This window comes from Mastomys coucha, unplaced genomic scaffold (genome assembly GCF_008632895.1).
Source record: "Mastomys coucha isolate ucsf_1 unplaced genomic scaffold, UCSF_Mcou_1 pScaffold22, whole genome shotgun sequence".
Taxonomy (NCBI): Eukaryota; Metazoa; Chordata; class Mammalia; order Rodentia; family Muridae; genus Mastomys; species Mastomys coucha.
This window is the reverse complement of record NW_022196905.1, coordinates 85,386,561-85,410,081: the sequence shown is the minus strand read 5'-3', so window position 1 is coordinate 85,410,081 and position 23,521 is coordinate 85,386,561. Positions and strand designations below refer to the sequence as shown.

At 46.0% G+C, this 23,521-nt stretch overlaps 1 protein-coding gene across 3 annotated transcripts in view; it reads right to left on the bottom strand.

Moving 5' to 3' along the window:
- The window catches only part of Septin11 (septin 11), an 89,903-nt gene that overhangs the window by 33,004 nt on the left and 33,378 nt on the right, over positions 1-23,521 (bottom strand). For 2 of the 3 annotated variants that reach the window (XM_031391064.1, XM_031391061.1), the window contains exon 2: positions 4,587-4,701. In XM_031391064.1, the coding sequence (XP_031246924.1) occupies positions 4,587-4,701 (115 nt within the window). Of the gene's footprint in view, positions 1-4,586; positions 4,702-13,784; positions 13,818-23,521 lie in introns of those variants that run through there. The other variant, XM_031391062.1, reaches the window with a different exon arrangement.

Sequence of the window (23,521 nt, the reverse complement as noted above, 5' to 3'; positions counted from 1 at the left end):
AACTCAGAAATCCACCTGCCTCTGCCTCCCAAGTTCTGGGATTAAAGGCATGTGCCACCACTGCCTGGATATAAGATTATTCTCATTGCTACTTTATAACTGCAATTTTGCTATTATGAATTATAATGTAAATATATGATAGGCAAAGTGGTTGTGACCCACAGGTAAACTCTGACTGCAGAGTTGTCTCTACCCTCACATTCCCCCCAAGCAAAAACATGTCTTTCCCCGACTCCTTTGTTTAAAAAAAAAAAATTATTTTTATTTGATGTGTCTTCGTGTTTTGCTTTCATGCCGATTAACCAAAAAGTCCCCGCTCCCACCAAATACCTAATGGCATTTTCAGAAAATCGGTGACAGATACCAACTCTGCAGCATTTCAAAGCTCACAGCAAAGCAGCAGACACAAAGGAGGCACTTGTTAATGCTCACAGAAAGTCAAAATGGCCGTGTACCTGACCATATGGCTGAGCCTTGCCACCGTGGTGGGTGTGTTGATGTTCTGTCACTGATGCATCTCCCTGAGTTCACACCGGTGGCAGTAACTGAAGGCTCTGGTGGAGTGCTCGCTGCAGCCCCTCTTTCTGTGGCTCCTGCTAATGATGGGGAGGCAGTACTCCTATCCTTCTGTTTACTCTCTCTCAGGCTTGCCTCAGCTCCGAGCTGTCGGGTGGATGTTAAAGACAGCCAGAGCTGCAGATGGATCAGACGGAAGCCAGAGCTGCAGAGGGATCAGACAGAAGCCAGGGCTGGACCATTCACTCTAACTGCCAAACCTGGCTACTTAGGTACGCAGCTGTGCACAGGGGTCTGCTGGTCTCTCTTCAGGAGCCCAGAGTTTATTCTTGGACAGTGCAGGTCATCAGACAGCTGGAAGCTATGCTATTACTCCTCACACACTGGCCTTTAATGAAACATGCCCTGGCATCACAGCGCCAGCGTGCAAGGGAATTTAGAAGACCATGTGACACACTGTGCCGTGACACACAGTGCTGTGCCTCTGCTGACTGTATTCAGGGACGCTCCCAAACTCTGACCACCATGTCCACCAGTGCCTCTTTTCTGAAAAATCCACACAAAATTTTCTTGAGTGAGTTTTGTCTGAAGCAATTATTTCTGTTTTTTACTTAATAAATCTGTCACACATTAAACTCTTAATGTGTGTCTGGCATCTAATATGATAACTATCACAGACCAGTCTGGCAACAGGCCTCGAGTTCTGATCCTAACTGTTCTGGGGTCAACTTGATTTTCACTCCTTCTAACCTATGAGCTGTTTCCCAGCCTTTCCTGGCAAACAGTGGGATGGAGATGTGTGAGATCTGATAACTTGTACAAGGACCACATGAGAGAGCTCATGGTCAGACAAGAAGCCAGAGGCTGGGGGATGGCCAGAATAAACCTCCATCACTGCCTTCTCAGATCAGAATCAGAGACCCAGAAGAATCACTTTAATCCCTTCTGAAGACAAAACCTATGCTCCTCTCACAGACACCCCATTCTTAAAGGTCCCATAATGTCTCAGGACTTGCACCAAGGCTAGGTCCCCAGAACATGAACTCTTGGGGGCCAGCCTCAAGCCACAGCCAAATTGTAGGGACTCCAAAGGAAATCTGGAGAACTGCATACCCTACCTTGGAAGTATATCCAAGATTCATTATAGAGCAAAAAATATTAAAGCCCAGAAACAGCACAGTCCTTTGTGTAAATCAAACAAACCCCAGACACCTATGCACCCACGAGTGGTTCCTATCTGTGTGGTGTGTGGGGCCCCATGCAGGCTCCCTTCTGATAAAGCCTGCTTTCCTCTAGGGAGCCACGTGTGTTTTGGAGTACACTGACCTCCGCTCCCAGGAGGGAGGGATGGTATTCAGTGATCAGTGTCAGGGAAGGAATGAATGGCTTGTTCTTTCCCTGCCTGTAACTTCCAGAGACCAGACTACTAGAAAGAAAATGTCCAAACACAAATACACCAGCAGAAGCAAGTAACAACAAGAAGTGGACAGTGTTCTGAACACATGCTTCCATCCCAGGAACCAGTGTGTGTGTGTGTGTGTGTGTGTGTGTGTGTGTGTGTGTGTACAAGGCATGTCTATACATACATCTATGTGTCTAAGTAAGAGCACCTGGGTTGTAAAAGCCTTGGTCATTCATTTGAGACGGGGTCTCTTGCTTTCTGACTGTGTATGCCACACAAGCTGGCCCCCAAGGTCCTGCCTCCAGCTCCATTCCAGGGAGGTGCACCAGGGTTACAGAAGCCTATGTGATGCACCCAGCTTATCCAGAGAGCCTAGAGATTTGAACTCAGGTCCTCCCACTTATTTAGCACTTATTTAGTGTGCTTGCTCACTGAGCCATGTCCCCAGCCCTGGAGCCAGTTATTTGTTTTTATTAATATTTTACCTTTTTTATTTTATGTGAACTGTTATTTACAGATGGCTGTGAGCTGCTATGTGGGTGCTGGGAATTGAACCTGTGTTCTCTAGAAGGATAGCCACTGCTCTTAATAGCTGAGCCATCTCTCCAGCCCCAGCCAGTTGTTCTTAATTGTATTATTTAATACGTTATTTTCTGAACCTCTACTGGGGGAAGGCAATCCTAGCTACATTTAAAGTGGATTTCTCCAAGTGTCTGAAAAAGAACTTCCTATTGTAAGAACAATAATCAAAGAAAGGCTTTGGTTGCATTGAAGATGAGGGGAAGGGTCCAGGAGCTAAGGGTGTGGGCATTCTCTGCAATTATAAAAAGTAAGGGATTCAATCTCCCTAAGGTTCCTGTGACGCCGCCTACAGACCCACGCAGAATCCTGCCTACACAACTGGAAGGTGATACACACTGGCTGTGTTACAAGCCACCAGACTTAATTTCTAAATAGACATAGAGGTGGAAAGCATCCTGGGGTTATCTGTGAGTAACAAATTCAGGTGTGAGGTCTGTAACGTTTCCAGAACAAGCACGTGTTGTGTTAATTACTTTAAAATGCTGCACTTATAGATGGAAGCAAACTGCCCAGGTATGAATCAAGATACTACGACTTATCCAGGAGAGGGAGCATGTCAGACATTTTTTCTAAATCTAACAAGAGACCATTAATATAAGAAAGTCCAACCTACATCAAAACTGTGCTATTTACCACGAGGGCTCAGTCACCAAGCCACGCATGCCATGTACCCAGTTGGAGCCTACCCATTCGTAGCAAGCCCTGTCCCGTGGGATAGCTCTCCACTACCGTGCAGGAGACAAAGCAGCTCTCAGATCAACTCATGGAGCCAATTTTGGAAAGGGAGCCAGCGAGGCTTGGAAGTCAGAACAGTAACTGGCCCAGAGTTATCATTTTGTGCGCTTTTCAATACAACAGCAGCAATTCGCTACGCGAAGGACTGCCCTGCTTTGCAGTGAGCACATACCAGAGTGCAACTCTGTAGAGCCAGCCGTAACTCAGGAGGGCTTGTAACTTGTTCTGTATCAAAAGGCTCACACACACAGGGAGACGGGAGGCTCGAGAGGGCTGCACTGGCCAGGTCTTTCCTGACATTCCCCTTTCCAAGGCTTGAAACACAGTGCCAGAGAACAAGCTGGCCCAGACCGCTGGCAGACTGTCACCTTCTACACTCCTCACTTCCATACGTCCTGCACACCAGCTACATACAACAGGCTCCTGAAGAAGTAAAACAGCTCCTCCTCCAGGTGGGCCAACGTGCCTCTCGGGTTAAGGGTTCCATTGTTTCACTTAGACGAGAGAAATCAGTCTAACACACTCTGTCGGGTTTAGACTAGAGGTGAGGGGTGGAGGGCAGGGAAGGGTAGGGGGAATGGGGAGGTGTCATTTGGCCACATGGAGAAATGCTTCAGTGTGTCTCAACGTGATGCTCTGAAGAATAGGCCAAGGAGCCTGCGGCGACGAAACACCACCACAGACCAGCTCACTGCTCTGCAATGCCAGGGGGTTTTCAGCGATACTTTTTAATCAAGATAACAGATTTATTATTTTGATTTTCTTGTTTGTCAGCCTTTTTGTACCTTTCCCTTCTTAACTGAAGAAGAATGTATCTAGAGAAAGGAAAGAAGAACCCCCCCTGCCGCCCCCTGGGCCAGAGGTGACCTGGGTTCCGGCAGGGCACTGGGAGGAGGGCCACATGAAGGGTGCAAATCTGATCTCTTTGTTTGGAGGATCAGCTGACCCCTCCAAACACTCCCCCCAAAGAGGTCACAACTCACAGGCTGAGAACCACTGGCTTGAAGGCTTTTGGATGCTTTTACAGTATGTACCTGAGTTCCTTCGATTTCCAATAGTTAGGGTCCAGCTCCCCTTCTCCATGAAAACTTAAGATAACTGTTTTCATGAAAATATAAGACTGGTTAATTGCATGTGTGACCACATAACAGGAATGAAGGCAATTGGAGTAGTACCACAAAACGACAAAGAGCTTATCAACTACAGCTCTACTCTGCACAGTGGTGCCTGCCGCAGGGAACGGCCATGACTAGTAGATTGCTCCACTGGAGGCAAAGGTAAGAAACAACCACCCTCCTTTCCCAGAACCATCACTGTCCCCTTCTGTACCACAGGTGCCACCGTCACTTACCCACGCACAGGATGTTGAAACAGAATCCTTGAGAAGTGGATTTGTTGACCAGCTGGTCGGGCAGACTGTCAAATCCAACATGGCCAGAAAGTGATAAGTTTCGCAGCTCTTCATTCTGGAATTTAAGAGAAGAAATGCTTGAGGGACCATGAACTACATCACTAGCCATTATTCTGAGATCCTAGTGGCATACAGAGATGTCCTGGCGTCCGAGCCTTCCCTGACTTCTTTACTACCAACCCGGAACCTCCTCTTCCTACAGCCTCCCTCCAAAAGCAGACCACCTCCCCAGGGCCTCATTCCTTGCATTAAGTATGTAATTCCAGGAGGTAGGAGCTTAGAAGTGACTAGTTCAAATATGTACTAGGTGACATTTTAAAAAGAAAATTTAAAAATTAAAAATTTAATAGCTTCCATCATTCAAGAAAAACATTCCATTTATTTTCTACACATGCAAACAAACATTGTTCCAGAAACACAAAGGGACTCTGAGATGCTCACAGTAGAGGATACAGAAGGCTACAATCGAGGAACATCGTTATAACCACCATGAGGCAATGTATTTAAAACTTCTCAACACACAAAGCAGGTCCATCTCTTCATTTCCTGTCCAGGCTTAGTGGCACTTCTTCACGAAGGCTCTGCACATACAGGACCTCCTCAGGGTAGACTGGTGGAGACTGGTGGGGGTGGGGGATAGGGGCACAGACAGACATTGGAGTTGAGAGACACCTCTGTCTTAGATGATAGTGCTGACCATGATCACAACTCTGAGCACATCTCATGAGCATTAGAGATCAACTGTGAAGCTTTTCCTCCCTGAGAGACAGAAGTCACCTGTGCTCAATCAGTTACAGTATCCTAGCTATGCTTTTCCAAGTCAGGAAGTCAAACATGGAAAGCCTTCTGCGAGACAAGATTGCTGGTACTCCGACTATGTCTGTCATCAACAGACCTGGTATTCTAACACTGAATGTTCATGAAGAAACAAACCTCACCGTGTGTGTGTGTGTGTGTGTGTGTGTGTGTGTGTGTGTATAATGTTTATTTGGGGATGTGTATTCACGTGTATGCAAATGTGTGTGGAGGCCTGGGTCTGTTTTGATTGTCTTCCTCAACCACTACTCCCCCCACTATTTTTTTGAAACGAGGTTTCTCACTAAACCTGGACTTTAAATAGGCTGGGATGTGGGCAAATGAACTTCCGGGCTCCAGCTCTCTCTGTCCCCAGCACCACTGTTAAGCAGCACAGCTGGATTTTTTTACGTCAGTGCTGAGACTCTGAACTCAGGCCCTCATGCTATTCCCCAGACTTGCAGTTCTGTTTTTTAAGTAAAAGAAAGAAAAGGCTGTGCACAATAACTTAGTCAATGATTTTAAAAGATTTTTTTTTAATTCTCCTATTTTTCTATTGTGGGGTCATGAGTATGACTTAATAACCAAAGCTGGCTCCATTCTCACATTCCTATAGTTACTACATGGGCATAGATACGTGAGTCTGCCAACACTGGGGCTGGCAGATTTTAATGGGTTTGTGGACACTAGACTACATACCAGCTCTAAAATTCTGATTTCATGAGGCAAAAAACTCAACCCCTTGCCTGTGTGGTGGCAGCTGCAGGTCTGAAGTCAATGGGACAGAGAACAGATGTCCATTCTATGAATAGTTTCCTTGAAACCTGCCAACAGTAAATACAAGACTAGAGAGCAAGCACTTAGCCTTGAGTGGAACAACATGGGCCACAGCTTCCCTCACACACAGGCCTCACACACAGGCCCAGTGGGCAGCAGTCCTGGAGGATGAGGGAGCCGTCCAATAGTGCCGGACTTCTAGCCCTAGACCTGTGTCTGCCCCTTCCTTTCAGATACCTCAAAAGTTCAGACCATAGGTATTTTTAGGGTGTTTACCACATCCGCCCAGTCATGGGGGAGGAGCATGTGAAGCCAGCCCTGGATTATATTTAGAAATGTTTCCATAGCAGCTGTGTGGTGGCTATTGGGCACTGGGCTTGGAGAAGCCATCACACCAGCCTTCACTTCTGTTCTGTCATGCATGTGAATGCTCACACAGCAGATAAAAGGCTGGGAAAGACCCAAGCCTATGCTCCTCCTATTACCAATCACAATTTTAACTTTCAGGGAAAAGGCAAGGGATTGATGCTATGGCTCCTGCTTGGTGGATTTCCAAATACCCAACATCCACCCATAAACCAATCCCAGGAAAGCATCAGTTAGTAATTATAGCTCTCATCCCAGAGCCCAAAGCTCGCCATCTCATATTCTCACCGTTACCCAAAACACGAGAAGCCACCCACACACCCACCGGGTATTTTTATACCCATTGAAAACCACACACAAAATGTCAGGCCATAAAACATTTTGGTCTTACAATTTTTGAAATTTAACCCTGTGTTCTTTGCCCTTAGACTGTCTTATGAAATATCTAGGATTTTTAAATATACCTTTGAATTTTATAATTTAAGTCAAATTCTTCCCGGTGTTAAAAAAGAGGGGCAGCTATCGCTGTGTGGTGGGCAAACAGGAAACAGGAAGTTCTTCACCCAGCTTAAGAGCTGGAGGGCTGGAGATGGCTCAGAGGTTAAGAGCACTGACTCCTCTACCAAAGGTCCTGGGTTCAAATCCCAGCAACCATCTGTAATGAGATCTGATGCCCTCTTCTGGTGTGTCTGAAGATAACTACAGTGTACTTATATACATAAAATAAATAGATAAATAAATCTAAAAGAAGAATAGAAGAAGAACTGGAGAGAGCAGAGGGACTGAAGGGCCAGCTGAGAAGCTCACCTGGTGACTGACTTCTGCAACATCTGAAATGAAGTCCTGCTCCCCACCCTTCGTGATACTGCCCTTAGAATTCACTCTCTGAGAAATGCATAGTCTAGTGGGCCAAGTTTCAGAGAGCTGCCTTTCTTCCCATATCAGCAACACTACCGCACATCTGCACTATTCAGACTCCCAGATTTCATCTGCACTACTCAGTTGTTAGTCTGACTTCCGGCACCTCTCTTACATTTCCCTAGCTGTACTGCAAACTGATACGACACTGAAATCCTGCCATCCAGTCCCAAACTCACACTTCCCCAGAGTTTCCTGTTTCTCTTAGTGGGATTTCCCTGCCTTGGAGACCTCTACTCTCACCTCAATTCTGAGGTCTTACCAACGCTACCCACTTCATCTCTCACAGCCCCATCCCATCCCGCCTTCTAGGCCTTGATTCTACCTGTTTCTTCTCCACCCTGGTGTTAGAGGGGTCTCAGTACCCAGAGGTTCCCTCTAAACTCCCTGCCATCTCGAGGCTGTCCAAATTTCCACTCTTCCTGGATCTTCTACTTCTAACCCAGAAGCAAGTGACACCTCAATGAGTCACCTTCCAAGCCTGAGAATCACTAGACAACGGTGATTCCCATTTCCTGTGATCTGCAAGGGCCTTGTATCCAATGGCTAAACCTTACAGCTATACCTATGGTCTCCACCGAAACACTGCCACCTAATTTATCTTTATTACGAAATCTTGGGGATGCTGAATAAAAAGAAACCTCTGATATTTTCTGATCACCACGACCAATAGATCATGGTGGCTAATGTTCTGGAAGTGCCCTGAACAGAAGCAAAGTGATGCTACTTTCTTAACTTCGTGAAGTAGCTGCGATCAACCAAGGTAAACTTATAGATGAGGAAACGGAGGCACAGAAGTTACTCATTGACCTAAGTCTGCAGAGCTACTGACGCTGAGGGCAGAGATTTGAAGACAAAGAGTCAGCATGCAGAGCAAAAGACCATGTCCTCAGCTGCGCTAGTGCGGGATGGTCTACGGTGCTGCCAGTAGCCCTGGATGCTGTAACACTTCTGCTACTATAGACGTCCAATACATTGAGACAAAGAAAAAAAAAAGCCTCTAAAACACTGGTTCTTCGGCAACCATAAACCATAAAGGGCGGAAACTGAGGCTCAGAATGGGCAATGTGCTCCCGGTATATTTTCACTGTCCTGGCAATGCCAACACATTTTGATTTCCGCAGTCATGGCACACGAAGCCTGTAATAGAAGGCTTAGTTTTAACCATTTTGGAAATAAAAGTAGCAACATGAAGCCACTAAGTAAGTGACCAGAAGGCCTTAACTGGTGAAATGCTCCCTGGCTAATCTATCTGCTGAAGGTTTCTTATTGAACCGATCCCACAGCCCACTGCATCATGAATGGAGCTCTGACTGAACTTGACTGTACGGAAACAGCCAATTTTAATCTGACTGTTTCATTTTTCTCTTTTCAGAACATGTCTTCTTGGGGATAATTAGTGTCCCCCTAAAAAGCCTACTAAAATCACTGAAGTACAAGTATGCTGTTTCTGTTACTCTTTGTTAAACATTGTTTCCAACTCTAAGGTGTTTTACAATGTAGCAGTAAAGACGGGTCATTACTAAATCTAATACTATTGAGGATAAAAGTGATAAATACCATCTTAACAGAGGAGCATACGAAAGGAGGAAATAGCTTTCAGCTGTTGAAATTTGGGGCACCACTGGAGCTCCCCTGGATACATTAGTGAAACAAGGTTGCAGCTTGCAGGGCTATTTCTAGGTGAAAGCTACCCGTGTCCAAGCGGTCTCTTGGCAATGAATGTATACCTGAAGTTCATAATCTGAAAGTTTTTAAAAGATGCCCCAGCTGACTTCATGATCGAGACAATTATAAGACACCTTAATATAAGAATGTGTCAACACCCAGTTCTAAATGCCTCTCTAAACTGTGTTCTACAGGTCAACAGCATAGGATGACAGAAAGCCCAGACCGGACAGGCCCAGGTTTGAATCCCCACTTTGTTTCCTACTTGCTTTCTGTCTTTGTTCCATCACCAATAAAACTGCAGTGCTTGGCAGGACTGCAGTTAATGGGCCTCAGGAAACATGAGCTTCCTTCCTTTCCCCAAGGGAGGTGGGAGGAAGGGACAGCTCCAATTGTAAAATCTGAAATGAATTAGTTCCGTGACTGCTGCGAGACAAGGCAGGGGAGACTAATCTGCAATGCTCTTGGACAAAACAATAAATTAAAAGCCACCCTGAGAAGAGCAGGATGAACAGACAGAAGGTAGGAGAGTGCCTGAGGGTTCCGGCACGGAGAACAATCCACCTTTAGCAGGTAAGCCCAGTTAGAGAGTTGGAGGAACACAGTGAATGCAGAATCAACGGACCACAGCATCAGCAGCCTCTGAAGCTGGAAGCCATTCGGCACTCCCCACCCTCACTCTGGCTGCTATTTTAATCCATGCCAGACTCTCGAAATTAACAAGCTTGATGCACCCAGATGGACTCTATTCTCCACAGTCCAAGTGATACCCACTTATTTTACTTTAAAAACCAAACTGTTCAGTGTCAGATGAGGTTAGCAAAGTAGCCTATACCCTCTGATCCTTATCAAGGAGCGGAAGCAAGAGAGTACGTTGCCATGGTAATGTTTTGTTATCATTAAAACAAATTAAAATTATAAAAGCAAGATAATTTTTACCTTTCAGGTCAAGAAGGGTTTCTTCCTCTTACACATATTGTTTATTTGACATGTAATTTATGTGTGCAGATGAGTGTTGGAGATTTTGTGTACAAGATGCAGTTACTACATTCTTGCCATAGCCTCGGTTTGTGCACAGTAAATCATAGTGATCCAAGATGTTTAATTTTGAGGCTTAATTTTTTTTTTCATTTGTAAAGGATGTGATTTAGCCAAAGACTCCCCCCAACCCCTAAGTAAAGTCTCTGGTCCTTTCGCCAATTCTAAGGTTTCTTTTGTCTGGACATCAGAGATGCCTAAGTCCACAGCTGCCACTTGCTTAAGGCATGGCAACATAGGAGCTACTCTGGATAGACAGCTCTGATTGCCAGATCAAGACAGCTTCTTTACAAGAGATGGCAGCTGGAGAATCTATCAGTCATCCTGAGAAACTACAACCAATAGACATTATGTGTTTGTGTGTGTGTGTGTGTGTGTGTGTGCACACATGGCACGCATGCTTAACTTTTCATTTCTGCTTTTCCTGCAATAATTATCACTTAGTCAAAAGTTGCATCGTTAGATCCCAGGCACAGTGAAGGGAGAGGGAAGAAGGTTAAGGAAGGGAGAAGGGAGGGGGAAGGAGGAGGAGCAGGGAAAGGAGGAAGAGGGGGAAAAGAGGGAGGAGTGGGGAGGAGGAGGAGAAAATGTTCTCTCCTCATTCTTCACAATTGTCCTGCTGCAAGTGTCCATTGTCCTGTTCTGCCGTCTTTCACAAAAGCTTTGAAAAGGACCCCAGTAGTTCGTGTGTGAGTGGTTATCTGTCATCAGGGATCAAAGTGAATCTTTACTGCGGTTTGTATTCACCTTGTGCTATTTACAGTGAGGAGTAATGTGTGCTAGACACCATGCTAAACACTAAGCGGAAGTGCAAAGCGCTCCCACCCTGTGGAAAGTGTCAGGCAAGCAGAAGCCGGCTGAACAGCCACAAAGGTACAACACACTGAGTCCTACTGTGTGCACAGATGTAGCTAAGAGCCAGGGATCTGCTGGTGAGAAAACAGCACCTGGAAGTGTGGAGCAGCAGGAGCAGTGGGGAACCTGGGGTCAGTCACAAAGTTGAAAATAACCAATGCTTTGCAACTTTGTAACTCATGACTTTGTAACTCATAACTTTGTAACTCAGACTTCAAGTAAACTGGCCAGCCTACCTACCATACGCAGAACCAGGTACAAGTACCCAAGTATTTCTGAATACCAATCAAGCCATTAACTCTAAAGGATTCAAATGCAGGCTATATACTTCAGGCTATCCAGTGAAAACCCGGAGTCTCTCTGGGCAGCAGTATAATGAATGAGGCACAGAGGAACCCATAGGACAGCACAAATGGAAAGCGTGGAAAATGTAAGTTTGTAGGGGACACGCCCTTTGCTCTCTCTCCTCCCTGGGAAGCCATTTATTCCTGTTGGGAAGAGGAGAGGCGCTTTTCATTTTAGGGAGTTTCTGTTGGGCTTCCTGTTTCAGCAGGACAGATGAGAACAGGCTGAAGAGAAAATACAGATTCTCATGCAAAAACTGACTAAGCCACCACCCAGTACTACCTGAAGAAATCCTGACCTCACAAACTACTCCCCAAGTATTCTAATTGATCATTTCTGTAAACACATACCCTTCCCAACTATAATCTAGAGAGAACTGAATTTGTCTCAGACTTTCTTTAAAAACTAAGATTGAAGCCAGGCAGTGGTGGCTCACTCCTTTAAACCCAGCACTGGAGAGGCAGAGGCAGGTGGATTTCTGAGTTCGAGGCCAGCCTGGTCTACAGAGTGAGTTCCAGGACAGCCAGGGCTACACAGAGAAAAAACAAAAAAAACAAAAGAAAGAAAAGAAAAAAAGAAGAAAAAAAGAAAAATTGGTGTGAAGATGGGAACTGCCCTCAGTTCCCAAATGAAAGGGAAAACAGAAGAATTTGAATTATGGACCCAAACCACAACTATGAAGCCCACACAGAATCCTTTCAGGACGAGGCACTGCTGAAGCAACTTTCAAAATATGAAACCTCTCAAGCATTTCATTCCCAGTGAGGGTCACATTCTTTAAGGATGATTTGGACAACATTTGCAAATCTGCTTGTCATCTATACCATGAAATTCAAACACTGGAGCCAAGAGAATCCCCAGGGAAACTTCCTCACACACAGCAGACAGAGCCAGAGAAAAGAGGAGAAGCTGAGGGGAATGATGTTGGTTTCTCTTCCTAGCCAGCTAGAGCTGGGACTGAGAAAAGGGGTGTCCAGGGCCAGCTCCCACATCACAGAGCAGGCAGAGCAGCGGTATATAGCCCCAGGAGCACCCTAGAAAGCTCTCACCAGCCGCCCCCATTCCAAGTGCTGCTTCTAAGTAACTTTTTCCTTTAAAATATTTCCAGGAAAGGAACTAATTATGTTTTTCTAGATCTTGGGGGTGGGAGGGGATGCATCTGATAAAATCTGTCCCTATGCTATATAGGCCTTGTAGAGAAAAACAGAGTCCACATTCAGACCCTTTCAAAACTCCCCCTATGCTCTGACTTGGTTAGTGAGGGCTTTTTGGGTGCTCCCTGCCAAGTCAGCATTTCCCCTCTGTGGCCAGATTTAATAGCATTACTGCCCCAGCATGCCTTGCTTTTTGCCAACTCTTCCTATCTTGCTTTCTCACTGACATCAGGTGCTGCCAATCTACCAGCTAGTTCCTATTTCTACACCTGAAAAGCCAAGCCCTGGCAGGGGTCACCTTTCCCTAATCCTCTCCAACTACACCGCACTGAAGCCTGCCTCTAGTGTGGCAGTTCTCAGATAAGAACTTGGGTACAACCCGCTTCCTTCCACAGCACAGGGCCAGGGAAGCAGGAGGCAGAGCTTTTCGAGAGCCAACACCCTGGGCCGTGGCTCACCCTTCACCACCACACACGGTCAGACTGGAACACCATACTAGTCTCCAGCTCATTCTATCTTCTGTACAGCCTACCTTCAGATAAAAGGATGAATGAACACCCACCTTTCCTAAGACCCAGCTGCTTTGGCTGGGGCTAGCTAGCACTTCATCTTCATTGCATCCAAAATTATATTTTTCAGATGTCAATTAGAAAGGGCACTGCTGAAGTGTACTGAGCCCCAGCTGTGGCTCCCCCACCCGCTCCAGATGCGAGACAGGGAAGCATTAATAAAATACCCCATGGGCAAATGACCGCCAAGTATGATGACCCAAAAAACATACAAGTGGGAGCAAAATTTTCCTTACAGACATCATGTTTTTCAAAATGTCTGTTTAAACTCAAGAGGCCCAAGCTAACTGGAAGCCAAGAAGTAAGAACAACAAAAGGCCATTTCTTACATTTCCAGAGACCACAGCCTTTCTGCTGGAGTCTGGGTGACTAACGCCCACAGGAACCTCACAAATCCCCAAACTGCTGACCAGGGAACGACAGGGTCCCTGTGTGCATTCCAGGAATGCTTACACATTTTATGGCTCTCAGAGGAAGGGTGGGAGGGAAGGGGTGAGACAAACAGGCGCAAAGTGTCACAATGGGCTTAGGCGAAGATGCTACAGCTGTCCCAACCCCCATCAGTCACCTCAAAGCTAATGTGCACAACAGACACCTAACATCATTTCAGACCCCTCAGGCTTTCCAGTGGGACCCCAAACTCTAAGACTTACCAGGTCTCCACCACACATTACTGTCCAGTCCCTCACAGGGATCGCATTGGTCTTTCCTGTCCTGCTGTACGACAGACTTAGACAAGTTTTCTAAAAACGTGGGTGAGTTCACCATCAAGAGAGCTTCGAAGCTGGAGTCAGCCGAGAATCTTCCCCTCAAATTTTTATACACCATTCTATTCTCCAAGTTCATGAATCCACTCCCTGGCACTTCCTGTTTCAAAAACACTGTGGCTTAGTGCATATATTTTATTCACTGAATTACTTAATAAGCAAATAAAGCATGGATGGGCTACTTCCTTCCCTGGGCCACCATTTCTATCACTGGACATAAATTAGTACTTCCTCTTTCTAAGACACTATTTTTTTTCGGTCCCTTTCTGAAAAGGCAAGGGGGGGCCGTGGAGGAGGGCCATGGTTATGGTAATGAACATGGACTAGCAGTTTCTCAGAGACGGAAGAAAACAAGTCAAGCCAACTCTAAAACAGTTGGGGGAGGAAGCGTACAAGGGTTGTCTTCAGTCACAACCTGGCCATTTCCTCCTCCCAAAGCAATTCAGTTCCTTAAGGGAAGCAGACCCAGTCCTCTCTGAATGCTCATAGCACCTGAAAACCAAGGACTGTACCCAAAATACCTCAGGGTATAATAACTATGCTTTAAGAAATAAACACCCAAATGAACATCTGACCTTATCCTACAAATAGCACACAATGGTTACAGTCCAAATTCACAAGCTCTTGTAAGAGTTTTCATGGTGTCTGAGCCTCAGCTCTGGAGGGAACACCACCAGGATAGAACAGAGGTTGTCCACATAAATTTGGAGTGTATACTCATTCTTATAACCACATAACTCACTATCAGAAACCTAGAAGCTTGGGACCCCCTCATTTGGTTTCATAAGTCACTCCTCGAGGGTCACAGGGCTGGAGTCTCTGCTCAGGAGAACACAAGGCTGGCACCACAGGCTGACACCACAGGCTGGCTGAGCTGAGGTGAGCCCTGAGGTTTGAGGGCAAAGTCTACCAAACACATTCGGGTGGTTGAAAGATTCGGTTCCTTGAGCTATGAGACTAAAGACTGCCTCTCCTTGCTGGCTGCCAGAGGATAAGCTTAGCTTCAAATGTCATGACAGTTCCCAGCCATGAACTTACCGACCCACTTCAGAGCCAGCAATGGAGAGTCTCCAGGAGTGCCTCTCTCATTTGAGGTACGCTGCCATCAGAAAGAGTCCGGTCCCTTATAAAGAACAGCCTGGCCACAACAAGTTCATCCAGGATAAGCCTCACTTTTAACTGAACTGCTTTTTAACTTAACCTGCTCCCAAGAATAGAAGACCCGCTGTGGTAACCAGTCCTGGGAGACAAACCAGGTGTGTGTATAGCAGGCAGCTGGGGTTGTGGGCCACCACAGGGTTCTGACAACCTGAGAATGCATCAGGATTGGATAGAATCAAAAATAGTATTCCTTCAACTGAAAGAATACAAGTAGGTTTGTGGGGAGGGGATAGAAATCATTAATGGCATAGCAAGCTAGATTGCCCCAGATCAGCATGGTGTCCCTCTCTTGTTTATACTGAATGTGACAGCTCCCCATGGCCAGTGACTGCTTATCTGAAGTTTTTCTGCTTGTGGAAGAATCTAGAACAAGAGAACTTTGCAAATAAATATACAGGTGCTGGTCACGTGACAGGAATCCTAGGGACTAAATGAGCAATCAGAAGATAAGCCAGCAAGATCAAAGGATGATGTCTAAGTGTTTCCTGATGAACCAGAGAGCCAAGGCTAGGTGACACGCTCACACAGCAAAGGCCTCCCTTATAGGAGGTCAGCTGTGATCAGAGTCACGGAGAAAGAGTGCTTGCAGAGAGTGCCTGCTGATTAGAGGAGAGGAAGGCACTGAATCTAACCAGGAAAGCAGCAGGAAAAGAAGGAACCATAAAGGCACAGGAAGAATGAAGAGGAAGAGGAGAATCATCACAAGCTGAACCCTAGGACTAGAGAGCAGCTTCACACTAAGCCTGCTAAGTGCTTCTTGGAATAAAGCATCATGAAGGCACACCCAAGCGGTGGACCTTTACACACCCCTCCTGGCCCTGCACCCAAGCGGTGGACCTTTACACACCCCTCCTGGCCCTGCACCCAAGCGGTGGACCTTTACACACCCGTCCTGGCCCTGCAGGACCCAGCCTTTTGTGGAGGGACCAAGTGAGCTATGAACCTATCTTCCCATCCCTCCAGCAGAACAAGGACTCGGCGTATAGAACTGTCTTCTGTCCAAGGTTCTAGCCCACATTAGCAGGCTGGGCAACCATCCAAATAGTGTGCTGTTTGAGGCAAACTTTCTCAGGGATTGCAGGAGGAGGTAGCTGGGGAAGCGCAGCCTGACAGTTACAGCTATAACCTCCATCCTTCAAGGCATGCTGAAGGGTTCCAGTTCTTCTTTAGTCTGTTTTAAAGAAAAAAAAAAAAAGACACTATAGATTCAATGTTCTCTGTAGCGGAAGGGGCAGCTTTCTGCCTTGCCAGGCTAACCACTCTTCTCACAAGCATCTGCCTAGCTGGGAAAGCAAGCTGGTTGTGGGGTTTTCTCACAGATGTGTCTGTGCTCTCAGGGAGGCAGATTCAAGCCACTCTGCCGCTCTGCACTGCATTTTCAAAGTGTCCTTTCGCTGGGTGATTTTAAATGCTGGCTTTCTTGTCCTGATCAGCTAAGGGAAAGCCAGCCTTCTTTCCCAGGCTGCCTGCTTGCACTGCAGGAATGTTCCCACAGTCCCCTCCGCCCCCTATTGTTGCCTAAACTTAAAGAGGCATTTTATTTATTTACTTTTAATTACTATCAGGTTCGTGTGCCTGAATAACACACAAAGGACCCAAGCAGAACACTGGGGAAAATCCTACAGACAATAACTCTATAAAGACTCCCATCAGCTCTTGACATCAAGGGTTCCAACTCTGAGCAAGTTATTACACAAAGCAATAAGGCTTGGGCCAGCAACCCACCCAGGTGCTCACCCGATGAGACAGCATCCAGTTTCCCTTGTGACTCTCAGATTAACTGATTAAAAGTTAGGGGGGATCTATGATGGGGACTACTTCTGACATCCTCTGATAACATGATTACAGGGAAGGATCACTCTGAAATCAAAACCCAAAAGATTATATGGCTCAGCAGGCAGCGCTTGCTGTACTTCAGACATTCTGAGAAGACAGAAACCAAGAAAGTTAGCTGAGACCCAAGGCGAACAAAAGACCAGAATTAGCATAAGGACTGGGCATTGGTCCATGTAGCTGCCATTAAACACTCTCAACGCCAAGCGGTTTATCAGAGTAACTATTATCAAAGTGGTGAAGGTGAAAGGCAGGCAGGGAAGCGATCAGCAATTAATACTGGCAAAAGTTAATTAACTCCCATGGCCATCTGACTTTGAGAAAAGTTCAATCCTCAAATCCTATCCTCATGGACCGGACCAAACTGCCTACAAACAGGGCCCCACAGTTAAAAACCCCTTTGGCTGCAATTATGCCTAACGTACACACTTGAGGCCAGGAGCAGGGGTTAGCACAAGGTGGCAGCTGCATCCACAAGGTAAGGAGACAAGGCTTGGCGGCTCCTCCCAGCTCTCTCCTCACTGCAGCTTCCTACTCACTTGAACCATATACAATTCATGAGTCATTGCAACAGACATGGTCACAGACACCTGAAGATCACAGTAAAATCAGATGTATTGGGACAGAGAACCTGGTGACTCCGCAGTCACCACAGAGAGTAGAACGGTGATAAGGTGCCTTACGTTTCATCCACCACTCTGGCACCAGCGTGGAGAAGCGCAGGGAATCAGTTCAGAGCTGAGAGAAGCTGCATCGTGAATGCCAGAACACTCAGAAAAGAACACAGGAGTTCCTCCACTTCTTAAAAAGAATTCTTCTTTTTACTATCATGAGTATGAGTGTTTGCCTGAGTATATGAATTTGCATCCTGTGTGTCTGGTTCTCAAAGAGGCCAGCAGGGTCATCGCCTCCCCTGGAAACGGAGTTGCAGATGATTGTGAGTTGCCACGTGGGTGATGGGGACTGAACATGAGTTTTCTCTAAAAGTGGCCAGTGCTCTTAACAGTTCAGCCATCTTTCTGGGCCCAAGTTCTACCACTTTTTTTTTTTTAACCACCAACAAGAAAAAAGAGGGTCCAACATTTCCCTACAATGAGCCACAGAAAGCCATAGGCCATTATCTACTGACCCAGAACTTACACGTACTAGCAAAAGCAAGTGGGACCCCGAGGCTGCCACACCATCCACCCTTCAGGGTGTGGGTAGAATCCTCCTTCCATGGCCAAGGGACAGTAACAGCTACGGGCTGATCCAGCCCTTAAGGAAATCCGGTTTTATCCCTGTGAAGCAGATGGTTTGGACTCCTATTCACAGATGGGGAAACCAAACTCACTTAAATGGCAAAGCCAGAGCTTAAACCAGTTTTACCAGATTCCAGGCCTAATTCCACTCACACCTAACATGGCACAATAAAAATCAGATCTTCTCAAAGGATACCTACTTCTGCAGCACCCCACACGGCACCTCCCTCTTGTGGATCCTGTAAGCAGAATATCACATCCTTCAGTGAACGTCTCTCACGTCCTTATATTTCACAGATGCCCACCATAGCTGGCTATTCATCACATCTTACAGCTAGCAGTATACTCCCTTTTCATACTTGTTGGGGTCCCAGAAGAGTGTTTCTTGGTTTTTATTTGTTTGTTTCAAAACAAGAGTTTCTCTGTGTAGCTCTGACTGTCCTAGAACTCACTCTGTAGATGAGGCTGGCCTTGAACTCAGAGATCCATGTGCCTCCGCCTCCAGAGTGCTGGAATTAAAGGAGTGTGCCACCACCAACTGGCCACAGAAGTGTTTCTTAAATTTAGTAATCCAGCGTTTCTTACTCATCTTACTTTGAACTTTACCTACTATATATAATACAACCCTGCTGTAACAAAAGCCATATGTTTACAGACAGTAAACAGCAGAGAGTGAGTTGTCATAAAAGTCTATATGACCTGCCTTACCCAACAAAATACAAGGTGACTGAGAAGCGATGCAGGCAGAGAACCCACAGCGCTCGGTACAGGCTAAGCTGCCTCAGGCATATGATGGGGGTCAAGTGTAAATGGGGCTTTGAAAAGTGGGGGGAAAAGTGTGTGGCTGCTCTAGACATACGCCTTAGTACCGACTCTCCCAATACTCGGCCTCCAACAGTTGTATTAGAATTCAGTAACAAGCAGGCTGCAGCGAAATTCTTGTCACCATGGTGTTAGCAGTCCTAGGGAGTCTGTAAAACCGGTTCTCGGTAGCCTTTTATAAACAATAGCTGCACAGATATATGCTGACCATAGTAGAGTACCCAAAGTCCCACTGGGAGTATCACACTATCTTCTGAGATGGAGAACTTCGAAGGCTCTCTGTCATGCTCCACAGATCCCAGGCAGCTTAGATGGAGAGAGCAATACAAGCTAAGGGGCAGGGTCCCAGCAGGCAGGGAGAGAGAAGGGAAGCTGAGGAGGGTCCACAGCTGGTGCTGGAATGGATGGATTCCTTACTGTTCCCACACACAAGCGCGGAAAGCTGGGGGCTGGGATGATAGCGTATACAAATCAGTTCAGGCCTCCAGAGGCTGAGGCAAGAGGAATGAGAGTTCAAGGCCAATCTGAGCTACACATGGCCTCAATCTCCCCCGATACGAACAAAAGCAAAACTGGAGCAAAAATTAGAACCTAAAAATGATGGATCTTAGATTAAGCAGCCTGCAGCAAGCACACACACTTCACTCATGTAAGCCTACCAAGGCTCCTCTCTTCTGAAGCAGGAGCAGGCAGAGGCAGAGAGAAGCAGAAGAGGGCGGGGTCAGTAAGCAGCCCTGACTGATGCAAATCACATGTCTAAGCACGGAAATTCCTATCACTTCCTCCGCTTCTACCAGACCCCATGGAGGAACAACCACAGAGGTATGGCCAGGCCCCTCTGGGCAGTAAGAAGAACAACTATCCGGACTCCTCCCTCCCACATGGAAGAAACCATCCGCCTCATCAAGCTAACACAGAAAAAGAAAAGAACTTTTGGGAGAAAGAAGAAAGGTCCAGAGTCATTCCCACATTCTGTTTGAGAGGAGTGAAGGATGTTCACGACTTGGTGCATACAGGCATTCATGTGTACACAGACCGACAGACAGACAGAAAGACACACACACACACACACACACACACACACACACACACACACACACAGATTTGCTGATGGAACACAATTCTGAGCTTATGTAAAAAAACCAAACCTATAGGGTTGGCAAGATGGTTCATTGGATAAAGTCACTTGCCTAGTGATCTGGGTTCAATCCCCGGGAACCACATAAAGACAGAAGAAAAGAACCAACTCCATGACTTACATTTGTGTTCTCCCATCAAGTACACACATATGTACAATAATAATAAATTTAAAATTAAAAAAAAACTTTAGTAGCTAGTAATATTTTATCCCCATGGACACTTGTGTTCCTGCAGCCTGGGCTAGCCTGGGGTTAGTGGCATTTCATTTGTTTCAGCTGATAATTTATTTACTCAGACTCCCATTTCTGAAGCCATTTTAATTCACTCACATTCTTTTACGGCACTTTTCTGCAGCTCACAATTGGAACAAAGTTCAAGTGAACAGCGAATACAGAGCTTGCAGTGCGTTCATCTGCCTGCGATCTCCAGAAGCCTTAGTAGAGTTTGCCTAGGCCTTGGAAATTGCATCCAGGTGTCATCTACTAAAGCACTAATAAGAAGAATGCAACAAATGGAAACTTATTTTTAAAACAACTTTAGCTGGGCAGTGGTGGCGCATGCCTTTGATCCCAGCACTTGGGAGGCAGAGGCAGGCAGATTTCTGAGTTCAAGGCCAGCCTGGTCTACAGAGTGAGTTCAAGGCCACCCAGGGCTACACAGAGAAACCCTGTCTCAAAAAACAAACAAACAAACAAACTTTAAATTTCAAATCACACATTACATAACATCGTATCCACTTGCCAGTGAAAATCAGCCGTCATCCTCTTGACCCTTTTCCCACACTTTCCATTCCTCTCCCCCCAAACACACTTCCTTTAGAATACTGTACTCTTCTCTCTACCTCAATCCACACGATACTGTGTAACTGGGCCTAACTCAAGACAAATAGGCACAAGAACGGAAGCTAGGTCCCCCACTATGCTCCACAGCTAGAAATCCCCCAAGCCTTTCCAATGCTACCCCTGCAGAGTCAGCTTCACCACCACCACCATGATCATCACCATCACCACCATCAACATCATGATGGAAATACTAGAGGTTGAACCCAGGGCCTTGTGGCTAGTGAAGTACCCAGCTGAGGTACAGAGTACTTAGAACATTGAACACCATCCTTCTGGCCTTTAGTCTCATCATCCAAAGAGGGACAGGAGGAAAGAAAGGAAGAAAACAGAATTCTGTTCTTATGCTACTTCCCATGGTCTATAGGGGATGCTGTCTCCAAAAGCCTATATATGAAGTCAATACATAAAACCAGGCTGTGTTTTTCTTCACAGTGTTATTTTACAGGCTACTCTCAACATGCAGTTATCAGTAGTCCTAACTTTGAAATGACAGCATGCATACCTCTTCTGTCAGGTCATCTTCTTTTGAGCACTGTGGGGTCTTTCTCACACAGAGCAGACTAAACAGGAACACAGAGGCTAGGTGTCGCTTCATGGGTGTCCCTCCAAACGGAGTCAGGAACATGTAAGAGGTGTATGAGTTAATTTGTTTCTAACCCCATAGCCTTGTAGGTGTGGCAGAGCTCTTGCCTACCATGTGTGAGGCCCCGAGTTCGATCCCCTACACCGCCGGAACCCAAGCCAGCTGGGATCACCAAGCCTCACATCCATTGGGAGTTACATCTTCATGTACCTCGGCCAAAAACAATATATTGCATTAGACCCAAAGATCAGCTGTCTTCCATTACACAGGCCAGTGAAGAGATTTACAAAAATATGACATTATGAACAACTCTACATTCTTAGTTTGAAAAACAGTACTTTTTTTTCATAAAACAGTGTTATTTATGTCAGCATATAATGCGTTTATTATTGTTATTTCAAGTGAACTTACAAACACCTTTAAAGTTAGTAACAGTAGACTGAAGTTGCAACAAGAGAGTCCTAGGAATGCCTAGAAGACAGGATTGTGTCAACATAAAGTATCCCAACTGACTAGAAATACTCCAAGCTAACACTCCTGCAGCACACGCTCTGGCTGGCAGATGCTCCCAAACATGCCTTGTATTGTCTGTAAGGCGCTTGGTGCCCTTTACTGCCTATGCTGAGGGGCCTCGCGAGCAAACAGATTCACCCAGGCTGCGTTACACAGCCCTTACAAAGCCTTGCATTGCTTACCAACAGTGGCTCCCTATGAATAGTCAACTGCACTGAGAACCTGTGTTAAACCTGACCTATCCCATCTGCAGCCAACTCCATAATGCTGACATTGACCAGGCCCCCGAGCAGGATCCGTGCTAGTGAGAAGAGTCTGCCTCCGGACTATCTGGAACGCCTTACTTCTACTGCCCCTGAATTTTTAGTAAGCAAGTCAGGGGATTTGGCTCCGTTCTGCATCTGTGGGCCTGAAGCAGGTCGTTTATTCTCCTGGGTCTCGGCTTCCTTCTCTGTACAAGAAAAGAACTGGAGGACTGGACTCTTTCAAAATCCTCCCTGCACCCGAACGCTATAAAACCCTGAACAACAGAAACAGAAACCCAAGGGCATTCACTCGCCTCCACAGCACGCAACACAGGTACTGGCAGAGGGTCCGTGAGTGGCGTCTAACCTGCCAGCAGCACTGGGGCTGATTGGCCTATCAGAAGGAAGGCAAGAGAAAGACAGGAGCAAGCCAAATCCTGGGTATTTTCATTCCAACCTAGCCCCTGGATAGAAAACTTACAAACACCACCATACCAGATGGAAGGGATCCTGATGGCTCTCACTTGAGAGGAAAACATCTGCGTGAACGAGAATGATGGAAAGGGGAAGCTGTCCGGACTCAGAAATACCCATACTTCTCATGTAGAATCTGGGATACACATGCATGCACGCATACATGCAAGCATGCAAGCACACCGAGTGAACTATAAAAGGAAGAAGAAGCTGTTTAAAGGGAAGGGAAAGTGGAACAAGACAGGGTCACAGAACAGATGTGATATAAAGGCAGAAGGGAGAGGCAAATAAAGACACGAAAAATAAGCATATTCATGTATTAGATAAGGATGTATGTGTGCAGGAAAATGCCATGACTTTGTATCCTAACCAAAACAGTTAAAGGAAAGAATGAATCATGGCAGTCCACACCTGAGATCCCAGCACTGAGGAAAAGGAGGCAGGACAGTTAGCAGTTCAAAGCCACCCTTAGCTACCCAGTGAGCTCGAGTCCAATGTGGTTACATGAGACTCTGTCTCCAAAATAAATAAAACATAAATGTCGAAAGTCACAATAGAAAATAGTAGGCTTAACATCTTGAAATTACTTATAAAACTGATAAGTATCTGACAAGCTTAGCCAAAAAAGGATAGAGTAAGGAAATAACCAATTAAAAACAAACAAACAAACAAAACAAAAAACTGGTGAAAACGGTAGGCATAAAGCCAGGCCCATCGCCTGGGGCTCAAACAAACAATACTTCTTTTTTTTTTTTTATTTTCTTTATTT